General features: G+C 35.4%; 1 protein-coding gene across 1 annotated transcript in view; it reads left to right on the top strand.

The window, feature by feature from the left end:
- Nucleotides 1-18632, top strand: part of ABCE1 (ATP binding cassette subfamily E member 1) — a 28705-nt gene that overhangs the window by 3756 nt on the left and 6317 nt on the right. The window contains exons 2-13 of the mRNA XM_077755925.1: nt 2693-2822; nt 4360-4445; nt 5020-5117; nt 6104-6221; nt 6805-6942; nt 7093-7162; nt 7414-7510; nt 8406-8495; nt 13858-13979; nt 16569-16790; nt 17755-17814; nt 17915-17973. Coding sequence (XP_077612051.1) covers nt 2720-2822; nt 4360-4445; nt 5020-5117; nt 6104-6221; nt 6805-6942; nt 7093-7162; nt 7414-7510; nt 8406-8495; nt 13858-13979; nt 16569-16790; nt 17755-17814; nt 17915-17973 — 1263 coding nt within the window. The 5' untranslated portion in view covers nt 2693-2719. The remainder of the gene's footprint in view (nt 1-2692; nt 2823-4359; nt 4446-5019; nt 5118-6103; nt 6222-6804; nt 6943-7092; nt 7163-7413; nt 7511-8405; nt 8496-13857; nt 13980-16568; nt 16791-17754; nt 17815-17914; nt 17974-18632) is intronic.

The raw sequence follows: 18632 nt of genomic DNA, 5'->3' as shown, positions 1-18632 counted from the left end.
GAGGGGTGTCATGACTAGATAACAGAAATTTGGGACTTAGCAGCATATAAATAGAATTTAAGGCCATGAGATTATAATAAAACACCTTAGAGAATAAATATAGATTTAAAAAAATGTGACAGTATTAGAGCACTCTTCAACTTTCAGAAGCCTAGAAGATAAGGAATAGTGACCAGGAAAATAGGATGAAAACCAGATCAGTACTATGTCCCAGAACTAAGTTAAGAAAAGGTTTCTATCTAGCAGGAAAAGGTCATATTTTGTGTTAGATGCAATAGGTTGTTCTAGTAAATTAAGAACTGTTAACTATCTGTTTTACCCATGTATAGAACAGTGATGACTGACAAACTGTTTTGGTGGAATGATGGGCACTAAAGTCTGGAATGAGTCCAGAGAAAATACACAGAAATTTGGAACACTAACCTAACTATAGACAACTCTTCCAAGTAGTCTTGCTATAAAAGGAAGGAGGAATTGCCTGTGTGGCTAAGCTGGTTAAGCATCCTACCTACTCTTGATTTTGGCTCAAGTCATGATCTCAAGGTTCATGGGATCGAGCTTTGCATTAGACTCTGTGCTGACAACGCAGAACCTGCCTGGGATACTCTCTTTCTCTAAATAAACATTAAAAATAAGTAAGTGGAAGGAGAAATAAAACAATGGAGTCAGGATGGGGTCAGATAATAGAATGCTTGAATGCTGATGAGAATGAACCAGTGTAATAATTGATAAGAAGTACAGGAGAGAATTGTTAGAACATTCCCCTTAGTAGATGTCATTTAGTGTGCAAGTGGACTTCACTATAGAAATACATATGTGATTGCTGGTTGTCTGGTTCACTTGAGATGACATTAGCATCTTCAGCTTTATGTGTGCAGGTGAAGAGTTGTATGTAACCAGGATTATAGTTTAGGATATAAATGATTGACGGTGGAATTTTACCTGGGAACAGAGGGACATTGAAGATAGAAGAGCCGAGGAACAGTGGTGATGCAGTAGAATCAAGAGATAATGATAGTAGGTCAAGGGAATGGGGGAGTTCAAAGGATTGTTGGGTACTAGAGGGGTAAGCTGAAAAGACAGGAGTGGTGATTGGAGAATGGAATATTTAAAAGTTATAGAAGGATTGCAATCATTGTTAATAATAAGGTCAAGGATTTCACCAAAGGAATGATGGGTTGAACAGGATGAAAGAGAAGATCAGATCATTGGAGGAGAGAGGGTACTGGACTAAGAGCACAGGCTGTTAATAGATCATCTATGAACATATTGAAATCAAGAGTTATGACAGGATTTGTAAGAGTGAAATTTAGCCTGGGGCTGAAATCTTCAGAGGATGAGAGGGAGTGATCTGATGGTTAGTAAATGAAAGCAGTTGGATGATCTGAGAAGCAGAAGCTGACTTTTTATAATGAGGAGGGAGAGATAAGATAGTCTGGGAGGAGCACTAAGCACAATCTCTTTCCTATCCCCCTCCAAACCTAATGGTATTGCAGGGTGTGAGAAAAAGGTGTACAAGGGGAAGCAGTCAGTCAACAAAATCAGAATTGACACAATCCTTGATAGAAAAGGCCATCAGAATGTCTTTGTTGATGGGTAGTCTTTTGGCTCCAGGTTCTGCCATTACATACTGGAGTAACCTGAAGTTTTAAGATAGTTTTTAGAATTATTTACTTTAATCACCATTCTGAGAAAATTGATGTCTGTCACTAAGCCCAATATTGTAGAAGATTTTTAAGTTCACCTTGAGCTTTGTTGCATAATTGGTGGTACTGTTAAATATCAAGACTTATAAAAGTTTTAAAAGTGAGCACAATCTATATGTATGGTTACTTGGTCTTTTCATTTTAATGCTATTAGCATAAATTTCATCTTGGCCATATTACAAATTCCCAAAGAAATGCAGTTTTTACCTTTTACCCGTAATCAACATCATGATCATAACTTTCATAATAATTTTCCATTTCCGTTGTTATCATCCTTAATAGATAGATGAGACATGAAGTAATGCTTAATTTGAGAGAGGGTGTAAACATCTTTATTATAACTTTTAGTTTTTCACATCAACTCTTTCCTGTTTTATTGGACTGTACTACTACACTGGTATCAGTATTAATTACTGACACATTATATCATTTTTTTTCCATCTGTCTAGTATAGGTTCCCCCATCCCCTTTGCTCTTTTTCTTTTTCCTAAGCCATTCTTTTTGCATAAGAGCTTTTGGTTTGGCTCATCGGCTTTAATGTTTTGTTTTGTTTTTTCTTCCCTTGAAATTGAAGTAATTGTGTAATTTGGGGGAAAATTGAAATGTCTGTTATTGACTATTCTATATTGTTAAAACAAACAGTATGTCATTCTATTTGTTCAAGTCTTTTATGTTTTTCAGTTGGTTTGAAAGTTTTCTCACATGTATATATTTTGTAAGATGATTCCTAGATCTTTTCTTTCTTGTGACCAGTGCGCTTTTTCTTTCTTTATATAAATCTTCTGATTAGCAGTGTGTGTAAAATTTTGTTTTCTCAATGTTACTAAATCATTTCATTGCTTTCGCTAGGTTTTTTTCAGTAGTTCTAGATAGTCATATTTGAATATAGTGATACTTTATGTTCTCCAAGTTTTATGCTTATGATTCATTTCTCTTTAACTAATTGCATTGACTGTGCCATAATTTTGCTAACTTTTCTTTAACAGAAGAGCTGGATATTCTTACTTAGAATTATGGCAGATAAATTAACGAGAATTGCTATTGTCAACCATGACAAATGTAAACCTAAGAAATGTCGGCAAGAGTGCAAAAAGAGTTGCCCTGTGGTTCGAATGGGTAAGCAGTTCTTTGGATCATTTAAAGATAAGAAAAGGTTTTAAAAGAAATAAATTGGCTTCATAGTTCTCTTGGCATATACTTTTCTCCTATTAGTTTCTTTAAACTCTAAAAATAAGACCAGACTTTGTTCTAAATTTTTTAAAGTTCATGGACTATAAAATCAGTTTGTTCCTGAAATTGGTGCTGTTCTACAAAAGTTCTTTAATTACTTTAAGTCATGGAGAAAGGACTACCAGCATATTTTGGTTTTGATAGTATTCTCATTTTAATTTTTTTAAATATTTATTTCTGAGAGAGAGAGAGACAGCGTGAGCAGGGGAGGATCAGAGAGAGAGAGGGAGACAAAGAATCTGAAGCAGGCTCCAGGCTCTGAGCTAGCTGTCAGCACAGAGCCCGATACGGGGCTCAGACCCACGAACCGTGAGATCATGACCTGAGCTGAAGTCGGACACTTAACCAACTGAACCACCCATGCGCCCCTAGTATTCTCATTTTAAAAAGCAAGAATAAATAGCTTAATAAGAATGACTAATTCATGAGGTTTTGCTATATTTTCAAAATTAATATTAAAAATTAAATATATTTAAAACAATTCAGAATTGGGGCGCCTGGGTGGCTTAGTTGGTTAAGCGTCCGACTTTCGCTTAGGTCATGATCTCGCGGTTCGTGGGTTCGAGCCCCGCATCAGGCTCTGTGCTGACTGCCAGCTCAGAGCCTGGAGCCTGCTTCAGTCTGTGACTCCCTCTCTCTGACCCTCCCCTGCTCATGCTGTCTCTCTCTCTCTCTCTCTCTCTCCCCTAGAAATAAATAAAACATAAAAAAAAAAAACAATTCAGAATTATTGGTAGTCTTTGAGGACTCTGTTAAAGTAAATATTACTTTAACTGTACTAGTGAGGTGTACTTTTGAATCTTAAAAGAAACTTTAGATGTCATCTATTATAGTCTGCCTTGCTATTTATAAATTCCATTATTAATATCTGTAATGCCAAGTTTAATTTCTTGTGCTTATTGGATGACTACATACCTTTTTGGAACTTTACTTGTTTAGTTAACATATTATATTCCTTTTTCTGGTGTACATTACCATTTACAAGGCATATTTTGTGACTTAAGTATTGAGGGACAGTCAGCTTAAAAATCAAACTGTTTTAGGAGCATCTGGCTGATTGAGTCAGGAGAGCATGTGATTCTTGATCTCGGGGTCATGAGTTCAAGCCCTACATGAGGAGCAGAGATTACTTAAATGAATAAACTTTTAAAAAAAATAACAAAATAAAACTTTCAGGCTTTATAAGCATATTTTCTTCATCAATAGTAAATTAATATATATTAGTTATAATTAATTCCCACATAGCACTGTTTTGTTTTGTTTTGTTTTAGGATATTATCTCAAATGTATTTCTTTGTGTGGCCTTTGTTTTTGAAAATCAGCTTCTATATAGAGATTTGGAACCAGAATCACCTAAAATAACAATGTTTAGAAAATTAGAATGGCAGGGAAAATGACTTCATTCTCTCTTTCCTTTTGCCAGGAAAATTATGCATAGAGGTGACACCCCAGAGCAAAATAGCATGGATTTCTGAAACCCTTTGTATTGGTTGTGGTATTTGTATTAAGGTAAGTGATATTTTATTTATTGGACCAAATTTGTAAACTGAAAAAGAGGTCAGAAAATTCTGAATGTTATAACTGGGGTGTTTTTTAATATTTTATTTTTATTTTTTTAGAGAGAGAAAGCACAAGCAGGAGAGAGAGGGACAAAGGGAGAGAGAGAGATAGGAAAGAGAGAGACAGACTCTCAAGCAGGCTTCACACTCAGCACACAGCCCAACATGGGCTCAGTCCCACAAACCTGGATCATAACCTGAGCCAAAATCAAGAGTCGGACACTCATCTGCCTGAGCCACCCGAGCATCCCCATTATAACTATTTTTAAAGAGGCAGCCTTTATATATTGTGAAAGTCCCACATTTGGGGTTTTTTGTTTTGTTTTGTTTTTTGTAATCTCTACACCCAATGTGGGGCTCAAACTCAACCCTGAGAACAAGAGTCACATGCTCTTCTGACTGAATCAGTCAGGCACCCATAAATTCCCACATTTTGAAGATTATTTATAAAATCTTAATCTATACATTTTAGTCTTATGTACATTTCTAGAAATTAACTCAAAATTCTTTACTTTAAATAACAGAAATGTCCCTTTGGCGCCTTATCAATTGTCAATTTACCAAGTAACTTGGAAAAAGAAACAACACATCGATATTGTGCCAATGCCTTCAAACTTCACAGGTATATTTTCAAGTCAGCACTCCTCTTTACTTTGATCATGGGTAAAATACATTTGGAATTTCAGAGAAAGATAAAAATAGGAAGAAGTATTAACCATCCACTAAAGAGAAATGCAAAATTATAATATACAGAATTATACTGTATATGTCAGTGTTTCATTCTGGCTAACATTAGAATTACTTAGTTTTTTTTTTTTTTAAAAACTAATGCCTAGGTTTCAGCCCATTTGAATTACATCATATCTCTAGGTATTGAATCTAGACCTCAGTAAGTTGAAAAAAGCTTCCAGATGATTCTGATATACAATAGTGAGATTGATAATTACTATCGTTAATAATACTCACATCCCCAACATAACTCTTAAGGAACTTGTTTTCTATTTTATTCATCTATTAATCTCCTCTACAGTACTCTAAATTTAAACGTATATTGTTAAATCATGAGGAGTGCTTTGAGGTTTTTAATCTGCTGAACACTTATCTTTTGAATCTGAGAGTCTAGATTTAACTAATAAAAAGGTATTTCTCAACCTGCCAGCTTTAAAGAGCCTTCTGCAGCAGGGAGAATGAAGTGGAGTATTTCTGGTTGATGTGGCACTTTTCTCCTTGTAAGTAAATGGCAGGACAAAAAAAAAAAGACAGTGTGAGGTTGCACCTGCTATGTAATTTTGTACCAGAGCATTTAGTTATACATTAAAACTGAGCCTTATATGTAAAGGTGAATTACTTTAGAATGGACATGAATAAAAATTGAAAATGAAATTTGGAATAATATTGGTCGTGGATGCATTTCTAACAATTAACAATTTAAGTTACTTTTGGCTGGTTTTTTTTTTCTAATAGCCAATAATATCTGGCATATATCTTTAGCTTATTAATGGATGTGTGTGGAGTGCATTAAAACACATGATTCTGGTATTATGTAGCTTTTTCTACCTAAGTCCAAGTTTTTTTAATTTATATATTCATTTTGTATACCTATGACAGGTTGCCTATCCCTCGTCCAGGTGAAGTTTTAGGATTAGTTGGAACTAATGGAATTGGAAAGTCAACTGCTTTAAAAATTTTAGCAGGAAAACAAAAGCCAAACCTTGGAAAGTATGACGTATGTATACTACTTTATGAAAATGAATACTTAGATCAGCTTTATGAGACTTTGAAGGAGAGTATATAATTTTTTAATGTTCTTGTTTTCAGTATCATTCATTAATTAACGCTGAGAAACAATATATAGGTGAAACTCCTTTTTAATTAAGATCTGTTAATGCTACTTAACTAATAAATTTGAACTTCCTTAAACTGTTAAGTTTTAGAAGCCAGAAGGCTTCTACTTGGAGGTACAGTTGACCCTTGAACAATGTGAGGGTTGGGGTGGTGACCCCACCACCACCATGCAGTCGAAAATATGTACATGACTTTTGACTCCCCCAAAACTTAATTATTAATAGACTTGTTGACCAGAAGCCTTACACCAATAACTTAAACAGTTACATATTTTGTATATGTATTATGTACTATAATCTTATGGTAAAGTAAGCTAGAAGATGTTATTAAGTCATAAGAAAAAGAAAATAGATTTACAGTACTTACCAAAAAAAATTCACCCATGTTGTTCAGAAGTCAACTGTGTGATAGTCATCCTCTTTGCATTATTATGTGTTATTAAATTCAGATAATTATATTTCTAGGATCCACCTGATTGGCAGGAAATTTTGACTTACTTCCGTGGATCTGAATTGCAAAATTACTTTACCAAGATTCTAGAAGATGACCTAAAAGCCATTATCAAACCTCAGTATGTAGACCAGATTCCCAAGGCTGCAAAGGTCAGTGGCTCTTTAGGAGGAATTTATAAAATTTAGATATCTGTGGAGGTATGAGATATGTATCAAACTAAACTTGTTTTGCTTTGTTAATAACTTTTTAATATTGAAGGAAAATAGTAGTAATTATTTCTGATATATTATGTATGACAGGGGACAGTGGGATCTATTTTGGACCGAAAGGATGAAACAAAGACACAAGCAATTGTATGTCAACAGCTTGGTAAGAGTTTATTTTGTGTTCATGCTTTAATAGGCCCTGAACTTAACTCATGTAGATAGATACCTTTTATATTGATTACCGAAATACATGGGAAAATCTCTGGGAATTGTATTCACTTTTTACATTAACAGTTTTCAACTGAAATATCAAAATATCATTCACGCCCAGAATGATGTGCAATATACGTTTTGCCTAGAAGAGGTAAAATAACACTTACAACATTGAACACAATGCCTCTATATTCTTTGTAGATTTAACCCATCTAAAAGAACGAAATGTTGAAGATCTTTCAGGAGGAGAGTTGCAGAGGTTTGCTTGTGCTGTCGTTTGCATACAGAAGGCTGATATGTAGGTTGCTTTGCAAATTACGTATGTCTTAATCTTTATTTTAGAGTTTTTATTTGTAATACTGCTAATAAGGCAGTGCTTTTGAGAGAAGTTAACAGAAATAGTATCTAAGGTTTACTTTAGAGGTAAGATGTTGAGGCATTTATGCATTCATTGCCATTCCCTTTTATTCCCAAAGGGGTAGAATAATTCATTTATTTAGATAAGTACCTCACAGCTTATGAGTTGTAGTGCTTTTTAATCAGTTGCATATTATTTAAACTATACATAAAGGGATATTTTTTAAAACTTAAGCTCTCCAACCAGGACAGCAACATTTTTAAATACCTCAAGTAGAACATGAGGTCTTTAAAGGTTACCCTAAATCAGGGTGGCATGTCATGTGAGAGAGAAAAGAGAAGAGGGAATTTCCTTCCTACCTTCTAGTGCCTCTCTTTTCCCAGATATATATTGCTCTCATCTTTTTCCACATTGCTGCTCTGGCATCCAGAGCAGGCTAGCTCTTTTCCATAAAGTATTCTATAATTCTGTGCGGTGCCCTCCTTTTCAAAAACTCATTTGCTTTAATGCAGCAGACTTTAGCTAATCAAGAGCAAAGCTGTCTAAATTACTTCAGACTATATCAGAATACTTTTCATGAGTCAATAACAATTTGTAAGTTAGCTTAATCAGAGACTCTCAGGCTTGATATGCAGCCCTGCTTTTGTAGTTTTTTTTTTTCTACTTCTGAACAGAATACAGAAATTCTTACTCTTATACAGTGGACTTCTCATTGGTGTAAGAAGGGATAGTTGTTGAATCAGAAACTATACTACAGAGCTTTAAAATACCATGTAAGATAGAATTATACTCTATTTGTCTTACAAATCATTATGTTTGCTTTTCTTTCTCATAGTTTCATGTTTGATGAACCTTCTAGTTACCTAGATGTCAAGCAGCGTTTAAAGGCTGCTATCACTATACGATCTCTCATAAATCCAGATAGGTAAGTATAAATTTGGGGTATGTCTGTATTATTTTGTTTGGGGAGTTATACAGATTTCTAGAGATTAAACACTGGGACCATCAGTGTCATACATGTGTATGTTTTCTATCAGTTATTGTAGAACTACCTCTGGTATTTACTCTATCTAGAACAGATGTTCTTAATGCAAGGCTTATTTACTTCCTCCTATTTAATGCTTGTCTCCAGAGAGCATAGGAATACTCTGGAATGATTTGAACGTTCTGGCATCTATGTATGGATTTCTGGGAAACAGATTCTTAGCTTTTACCAGATCTTCAAATGAATATATCACTCAAACACACACAAAATTGTTCAGAACATTATAAGGATCACCACATAACGCTGGTTGTTGAGGGTCTTAATGAACTGCAGAGTTTTCTTAGTAACCTGTTAAATAATCGCTGCACCCTGTGGTTATGGGATACTTTTGTAATTTGCAGTTTTTAAATCCATTCTCTCATTTGAGCCTCAGTAATTTTGCGTGTTAGACTCTTAGTAGTATTCTCATTTTGTAGATGAAGAAGATTAAGGTCAGATAAGGTAGTTATTTGTTATAGGTTACAAATTTACTACATGGCAAAGCTATGGCTTAAACCCAGGGACTTTTTTCTATGTAGTGGTGTTTTGGTGTGTGTGTGTGTGTTTTTTTTTTTATGTTTGTTTATTTTTGAGAGACAAAGACCGTGAGTAGGGGATGGGCAGAGAGAAAGGGAGACACAGAATCCGAAGCAAGCTCCAGGCTCTGAGCTGTGAGCACAGAGCCCAATGCAGGCTCGAACCCATAAACTGTGAGATCATGACCTGAGCCGAAGCTGGACGCTTAACCAACTGAGCCACCCAAGTGCCCTGTGTAGTGTTTTCTATGCCTCTCCTTAATGACTAATTTAATCTACAGCTGATATTACAGAATGCAAGAGAAATCCCTAGGGATCAAAAACCAAAAAAAGAACTATAAATTATAAAGAAGAGACCAGGATATGGCTTTCTTGATGGGTGTTGCTCATCTCCAGTAGGTGTTCAGTTTTAACAACCACTTGTGAACAGGAAGCAGAGCAGCATTGGATTGGCGTATCAGATATAAAATGTCAGGACTCTCAGAACTACTTTCTCAGCAAAAGGGCAAGGATGTGAAGATGTCAAGGAAGCGTAGAGCTTAGTCACTGAGATTGTTAAAAGTGGTTAGATGGCTCCCCTTCAAATATATTCATGGACCAGCAGCTCACATGGATGTGGAATTGAAATTTAGATAATCAAGGGAGTCTAAACTCTTCATAGTAAGAAAGTAACATAAAAAGAGGGTCTCAGTTTCTTTAGTCCTGTCCTATGGTACCAACAAAAGCAAATATAAAACCACTTTGCAGGGGTATGCCCTCAACCCTGGTCACAGGATTCCTACAAGTAAAGACTCATGAGCTATCCAGGGCTATAAATGATTAAGAGGAAACCATCTGCAAAGGAGGCAATAGACACAACAAACAACAAGATTAGACCTTCGAGAAGGTCAGGTGACATTCTCAAATTATAAAATAGTGGTATCTAAAATACAAACACAGGTGCCCCCAAGTGCCTCAGTCATTTAAGCATCCGAATCTTGGTATCAGCTCAAGTCAGGATCTCACAGTTTGAGAGTTCAAGTCCCGCATCAAGCTCTGCACAGACAGCATGGAGCATACTTAGAATTCTTTCTTCTCTGTCTGCCCTACCCTGCTCATACACATACACGCATGCTGTCTCTCTCTCTTTCTTTCTCTCTCTAAAAATAAATAAACTTTAAAAATAATAAAATACAAACACAAACGGAGGATACAAAACCCTAAGAATATGGTACTAGAAGAAGGCAATAGGTAAATGTTTAAAAAACTCAAACAGATTTAGAAATTGAAAGTATAGCTGTGACATTAAAAACTCAATGAACAGGGGCACCTGGCTGGCTCATTTGGTGGAGTATGCAACTCTTCGTCTCAGGGTTGTAAGTTCCAGCCCCTTGTTGGGTGTAGAGATTACTTAAAATCTTTTAAAAAAATTGTTTTTAATGTTTATTTATTTTTGAGAGAGAGAGAGAGACTCTACAGAATCCAAAGCAGGCTCCAGGCTCTGAGCTATCAGCAGAGCCCAATGCGGGGCTCAGACCCACAAACCTGAGCCAAAGTCAGACCTTAACTGACTGAATGACCCAGGAGCCCCAAAAATAAAATCTTTAAAAACAATCCACTGGGGCTGCTGGGTGGCTCAGTCAGTTGACCTTTGGACTTTAGCTCAGGTCATAATCTCATGGTTTGTGAGTTCAAGCCCCACATCGGACTCACTGCTGTCATTGCAAAGATCTTCTACAAAGGAGGAGATCCTCTCTCTCTGCCTCTTCCACTTTTTGTCTCTCCTGCACTCGCACACTTTCGCTCAAAAAATGAATAAACATTTTTAAGATTTTTTTTAAAAACTCACTGCATAGATTAGACAAGTGAGGGCCTGCAGAAAAGATTTTAGAAACCTAAAAAGTTGATCTGCAAATTACCAGAATACAGCAGAGAATGAGACTGTATTCAGTTTGAATTCAGAAAGGAAGTTTAGAGAATGGAATGAGAAAGACTATTTACGTATTTACCTTTTTTCTTCTTTTTAAGCAAATTAAAAGCCACCTGGGGGTGCCTGGGAGGCTCAGTCTGTTGGGCCTCCGACTTCGACTCAGGTCATGATCTCACCTTTTGTGGGTTCGAGCCCTGTGTTGGGCTCTGTGCTGACAGCTAGCTCAGAGCCTGGAGCCTGTTTCAGATTCTGTGTCTCCCTCTCTCTGACCCTCCCCTGCTCACGCTGTCTCTGTCTCTCTCTCAAAAATAAATAAACATTGAAAAATAATTAAAATAAAAGCCCCCTGAGTTGGCTCAGTCAGTTAAGCTGATTCAGTTTCAGCTCAGGTCTCTCAGGTTTCGGCTTCATGGGTTCAAGCCCCATGTTGGACTCTGTGCTCTGCCTCTCTCAAAATAAACTTTAAAAAAAAAATTTTTAGGGGCACCTGGGTGGCCTAGTCGGTTAAGCGTCCGACTTTCGCTTAGGTCATGATCTCGCAGTTCGTGGGTTCGAGCCCCGCATCGGGCTCTGTGCTGACTGCCAGCTCAGAGCCTGGAGCCTATTTCAGAGTCTGTATCTCCCTCTCTCTCTCTCTGACCCTCCCCTGCTCACACTGTCTCTTTCTCTCTCTCTCTCCTAGAAATAAATAAAAATATTAAAAAAAAAAACTAAAAAAAAATTTTTAGGCCACTAGATGATACTATGCTACCTTACATGGTGTCTAGAAGGTTTTAATGGTAAAAAGTAGACAATTACTCCAGATACCAGAACATTGCAAAAAACAAGGCAGGATGAGTACTGGCTCACTTGGGTGATTTGCCATTTTTATTGATGCTTCTGACTATCAGTGTGGTAGAAAACATTTGCTCTTAAGATTTTCTTTGCATAATTAAACATGCCCCATCGCTTCTTGGCCTTTTGGCTAAGATCAAGCATAATTAAATGTGCCCCCATTTGTTTTCATTCCTTTTACCACCCGATACCTAGATTGCTGTAGGAATTTCCTTTTAAAAAGTCAGTGGTTCTTTCTTCTTGCCAGATTAATCTTTCTGAAATGATGTTTTTTCTTATCATTCTCTTATTGTAGAACCGTGCTAGATTTTCTAGTCGTATGTTACTATTTTAATTGAAATTAAAAACTCATTCCTTCAATCAGTCTACCCACATTCCACATGCTGCACATAGAGAACATTTGCACAACCATAGAATATTTTACTGGACATATTATTTAAGAACCTACCATTTTGCCCCATTGCCAATGAGCATAGGTCCAAATTCTTCATTATTCAGCAACGTTATTAAACATCTCTTTGGTATATAGCACAGAACTAAAAATCGATAGAGGTGCTAAAATATATATTGTGACTTCACAAAATTTAAGAACAAGTTGTAGAAGTACTCAAAATAATAACAAGTAAAAAATAAATAGAAATAATAAATAAAATCCAGGTATCAGTTCAGAGTTACAAGGGGTCAAGAGTTGGGGAAAGTTCATTTGCATATTATGAAGGAGTCGCTGCAGAAGGTAGGATTTGTGATGGACCTTAAAGGGTTCAGTAAAATTTCAGCATGTGAGGATTTAGACAGGAGACCATTTAGAAGAAGGAACAGAGCCCATAGACACACAGAAATGGAAAAGTGGATTATTCAGGAAACAATGAAGGATCCATGTATGTACATGGGGAAAAATAATAGCTGAAGTTTTGGAAAGTTTTGAAACAAAGTCTCAGGACGTTAATTTTATTTGTGACTCAGAGCCATATCTGGGAAACTGAAAAGAATGGGGTTTGTTCAAAGTCTATAGCAATGTTGAGAGAGCCTGAACTAGAATTTAGAAAAAGAAAAGGATAAAATAAATGCACAAGACATCGTTGAGAAATAACAATTTCTCAATTTAAACGATATATCACTGAGAATAAAATTAGTCCTATTTTATGAGAGTGATGATTCCACTAATATAAATATGGAGAATTTATATTTGTACAGGAAACATAAGTTGGGATTTGAAGTGTCTGTGTGACATGGCTTTTTTAACATTTTGAACTAACTTGAATAGGAATAAAGTGCTGCATAAAAGCATTATGAACATTATTTGCCTGATAGCTCATACACTAGCAATACTTTCTTCTTACCACTTCAAAAGTCATGTCATATCCTGTCCCATTCATAAAGTGTTCCAGTACACACTAACCTGTTTCCTTTTTGACCTCCACTGGATTTTATATCTAGAGAACATGTTTGGCTGTGTAGTTTTTGTTTTGGGTTTTTTGGGGGGGCGGGGGGCGCGGGTAATGTTTCCTATCCCTTATCTTCCGCAGCTAAGTTGAAAGTTCTAAAGTTAAGCATTCTGTCAGATTCTCTGTATTCCCGTACTTCAGCCAGCATGGGACAGGACAACTAGAAGGGCTTATTAATGCACATGATAAATAGCCTAATAAACAGCTTAGGCTACATCGGATTTAAATCTGTTGTAATTGTGTCTGTTTATAAAGTTTATTTAAAACTTTTATTTTTAGGCAAAACACATTTCACCTATCCATAAACTGTTTCATATTAACTTTTTTCCTTTCAGTTTAGGGAAACAATTTGAAATAGGAAGACTTGATAATGAGTCTTATTTAATGTTTTACAGCTTTTGTTTAGTATGGTTTTTGCATTTAATTTTTTTAACATAATCTGTTTTCCTAGAATTTACACTGATCTATGTGTTTAAATTGTAATATAATTTTAATTCGTTATGTTACATTTAAAAATAAAAATTTATATTGATTTGCAGATATATCATTGTGGTGGAGCATGATCTAAGTGTATTAGACTATCTCTCAGACTTCATCTGCTGTTTATATGGCGTACCAAGTGCTTACGGTGTTGTCACTATGCCTTTTAGCGTAAGAGAAGGTAACTTGAAAAACTCTTTCCACAATGCTCTATTCTTTCACTTTAATGCTTAGAAAATGTATTGTTTATTTCAGCAGTTACATGTTGCTTTAATATTTATCCAAAATTCTAGTCTTAATGGAATTTAATCATTCAAAAGAGTGTATATATAAGGTTATATACATCATTTGTTATTCAAAGCATTTCTTTTTGGAGAAGTTTCTATTGGAGTGGGTAGCAATGCTTTGTCAATTTCACTGTTTGATGTTTTAAAAGTTTTTATTACATTTTGGCTTCTACAACTTCATCATAGTATTTATCATCTTCAGCTTTATCTTTGAAAGGCCAAAACCAGTAGTGAAACTTAAAATTCATTCAGTGCTCATCATCTTGTTCCCATTTTTCAAATTTATAATCTGTATCTTAAGTTTGTAAAACGTAAGACTGTCTAAAAGTCTAATAAGATAGTGTATTAAAATAAGATAGTTTAGTATACTTTAGTGAGTAAAAGTCTAATAAAATAGCTTAGTAAGCCTATTTTCATTTATTCCTTCTACTGTCAGGAAAGAGGGACTCTCTGGCCTCTCTTTTCCATGTCTCTTCTCTACCTAAGCAAGTTAGGCAAAAATAAAAACTAATTACCACTCAGTGGCTCCTGAAACAAGTATCCGTGCATTCTCCACGTAGTATGCCTTTTTCCTTTTAATTTCTTTACCATTTCCTTCCACTGATTTCTTTCTCCTCTTTTACTTTATATTTCATCTTTCCAAATGTGCCTTCAGCTGACAAAGGGACTATCTAGTGCATATTTGAAAAAATACCATATTTTATAGGAATAATTAATCATGTAGTCTTGTGTGTAGACCCCTGGGTTAGGCAGGCTCCTTTTTTTTTTTTTTTTTAATAAAGTGATCTCTTCAAAAATAATTTTTTGAGATCCCTAAGTACTCATTTACTTGTACATTTGAGATAAACAGATGTATATGTTCAGGAAAAATTTGTGAGATTGCTTAATTTTCTTTCCAGTAAATAGTCTTAAGAGATGATATCAGAAAGTTATTAATTTTGTAATTCTTCTCAATTAGCAAGTATTTATTAAGTACCTACCCTATACCATGTAATAGGTCCAGAATTGCATTAAAAATGAAGTAGGTTCTTGGCATTCACTCTTCGCAATTGTAGTTATAAATACCATGTCTAAAAGCTATGCCTTTTTTTTTTTTTTTTAAGTTGTTTTGAGAGTGAGCGAGCCAGGGAGGGGAAGAGAGAGGAAGAGACAGAATCCCAAGCAGGCTCTGTCTGCACTGTACAGAGCCAGATGCAGTACTCGATCTCACAAACCATGAGTCAGACACTTAACCAATTGAGCCACCCACGCACTCCTAAAAGCCAGTCCATTTAAGAAATGGTTCCTGCTGAAGTTTTTAATGTGCCTCATTTGTTAAAAAATTCAAGTAAACTTTCCTTCTTTATGCTTTCTTTTAACATACTGAAATTAATGCCATGTGTAAATGTAAAAGCTCTCTTTGAACTTCAAAGACAGTCATAGCTTGGGCTCGGTTTTAAATTACTAGTGTTGCAGTAGAAATGGAAAGGCTGGTTTTTTAATGTCTTTTTGCAGTTTTCTGAGCCTTCATTTGCTTACCTGATAAATTAGGCATTTGGATTCAGTGGCTACTAAGGTTTCCCTCAAGTCTATGTTCCTTTTTAACTTTTGGTTTTAATTTTTTAACCTCAAATTTATAATTTTTAAATAGTTTTAAGATTTAAAAAAAAATACTGATTTGGCAGGATGAATTTATTCTTTCATCAAATATTGAACACCTGTGTTCTAGGCTGAGGCTATAGTCCCCCTGATATGGCTCTGAGTTCCAGATGAGATGAATAACATACTTAGGCTTTCTTTCAAAACCTTCCAGACTTGAGATACTATCTTTCTCTACTTATCTTAAATATAGGAATCACTGAAAATAGACCTTTGCATTTTTCCCACATAATCCACCTTTTCATTTCTGTTTCTACCATTGCATATCTTCACAGTTTTAATATGGAGGGATTCTCATGCACAATGTTAGTTTTCTTTCAGTTACTAAAAAACGTTTAGATAGGGGCGCCTGGGTGGCTTAGTCGGTTAAGCGTCCGACTTTCGCTTAGGTCATGATCTCGCGGTGGGTTCGAGCCCCGCGTCGGGCTCTGTGCTGGCTGCCAGCTCAGAGCCTGGAGCCTGTTTCAGTCTGTGACTCCCTCTCTCTCTGACCCTCCCCTGCTCACGCTGTCTCTCTCTCTCTCTCTCTCTCCTAGAAATAAATAAAAAAATTAAAAAAAAAAGTTTAGATAATGATGTATAGTTTTGTACAGTGAAGCCAAAAAAACGTTAAATGAAGTTAATTCATTATTATAAATGTATTACAGACCTGGAAAATTACTCTGAAAAAATGCAGTATTTTAGGACTTCAACTTGTGGTATCTAGATCTCATGTGAAATGCATACTCATAACTTGTTTATTTAAGAAATTATTCCCAGACTATTCTCATTTTATGATTTCTTGCTGTGGAAAAAGATTAGTCTTTAATTGATCTTTACCACTCTTGTCAATGACTTTCCAACAGGCATAAACATTTTTTTGGATGGCTACGTTCCAACAGAAAACTTGAGATTCAGAGATGCATCACTTGTTTTTAAAGTGGCTGAGACAGCAAATGAAGAAGAAGTCAAAAAGATGTGTATGTATAAATATCCTGGAATGAAGAAGAAGATGGGAGAGTTTGAGCTAGCAATTGTAGCTGGAGAGTTTACAGATTCTGAAATCATGGTAATGTTGGGGGAGAATGGTAAGTTTTCCTTGTGATATTTGGAAGTCTGTTCTGTTTATCCAGTACTTCATTTCAGCTATTGCATGAAAATTTTTGACTCCGTTGTAAATCTGGGAGCTAGACTGAATCCATACATTTCTCACTATAGTTCACATTTTATGACATATGATTTAATGTCATTGCCATTCAATCAAGTTTATATTTCATATATTTCATTTCATAACTTTTAGTGAAAATAAGATATTTTTCCAACCTAGTTTTTGTGTATAAATTGTTAGGTCATTTATTCATCTTAGAAACAGATGAGGACAGAAAGGATAAAATAAGGTAATTCAGAAGCAGTCGAGTTTAAATTAGTATTTCTTCAGTTCCTTCATTTGAGCTTTTATTATTTTAAATTCAGGCTAGTCTGCCTTTGTAAATAGTTGTATTACCTGAATTTTCAATTTTAGATTGCTGTCATAAATAAAGACCTGAGTTGAATTCAAGTACCAAATGTCTGGTATTGCTTTCAAGATTGAAAAAAAGAGATTTGAATTGTATACTTATAAATCTATAGAAGATAAGTTTTCTAGGAGGATTTGGCCATGTATTTTAGTCTTTAGCTAATGGAGGAATTTTGAACTGGGTTGAGTTTCATGTAAATGGACTTTAAAATGATGGTATCAATCATAATAGTAGTATACTCCTTAACAATAAATTGTATTAGTATTTAAGCTAAGTAAGTCTTTTAAAAACTAGCCCAAGACTTGTAATGGTTTCTAGTAAGAATTATTAGTCTATATTCCTCTAATTAGTTTTGAATGGTACTTCAGAGGCAACTCATGAAAAGTTTCAAGTATTTTTGTTTAGCCTTCAGAATTCAGTAGGGTCAGTGGATACCTTTAAAACTAATTTCTCACTTAAAACCAAGTAGTGTACATAATGTGTTACTGTAAACATGAAGTATCTTTCAAGGCTGTTGTATATATTGTTTTGGCAGGTACTGGTAAGACCACATTTATCAGAATGCTTGCTGGAAGACTTAAGCCTGATGAAGGAGGTACTGTTGTATTGTTGAGTGTTTTTACTCTGTCCCACATAGGAAACTTTGAAGATATGGGTGATTTTCAGTGTCTTCTTTATTTGCATTTATTTTGCAGGAGAAGTACCAGTTCTAAATGTCAGTTATAAGCCACAGAAAATCAGTCCCAAATCAACTGTGAGTTATTCTGTTACTTGGTTATTAAAGGAAAGTTTATGCACACACACATACACCTAGACCTTTAATCGTTCACTGTATCAACATTATTCTTCAAATTAATTTCTGTGCAGTTTTACCAAAAGTGGCTAATGAAAGTATTAAGATATAAGTCCTTGATTCAATTCCACTGTTAGGAAATGCTTTTAAAATGTTTGACCTCTTTTTCCAAAGTAAATGTGGGAGCACCTGGCTGACTCAGTTGGTAAAAGCATGCGACTTCTCATCTTGGGGTGTCAAGCATCATGTTGGGATGATGAGCCTGCTTGGGATTCTGTGTCTCCTTCTCCCCGACTCATGTCCCCGCGTGCACTTGCGCTTGCTCACTCTCGCTCTCTCTCCAAAAGTCAAACAACCGGCTGAGCTATCCAGGCATTCCTGAATAGACATTTTTTCAAAGAAAATATTCAAATGACCAAATAAGCACACAAAAAGATGCTCAGTATCAGTCATTAGGGAAATGCAAATCAAAACTATAGTGAGATACTACACACCCACTAAGATGACTTAAAAAGACAGTAACAAGTTTTGGTGAAGATGTGGAGAAATTGGAACCTCATACATTGCTGATGGGAATGTAAAATGGTACATCCACTTAAAAAAACAAAACAACCTGGCAG

The sequence above is a fragment of the Crocuta crocuta genome, unplaced genomic scaffold (genome assembly GCF_008692635.1).
Source record: "Crocuta crocuta isolate KB4526 unplaced genomic scaffold, BGI_CrCroc_1.0 scaffold112, whole genome shotgun sequence".
Taxonomy (NCBI): Eukaryota; Metazoa; Chordata; class Mammalia; order Carnivora; family Hyaenidae; genus Crocuta; species Crocuta crocuta.
This window is presented reverse-complemented; position numbering and strand designations above follow the sequence as displayed.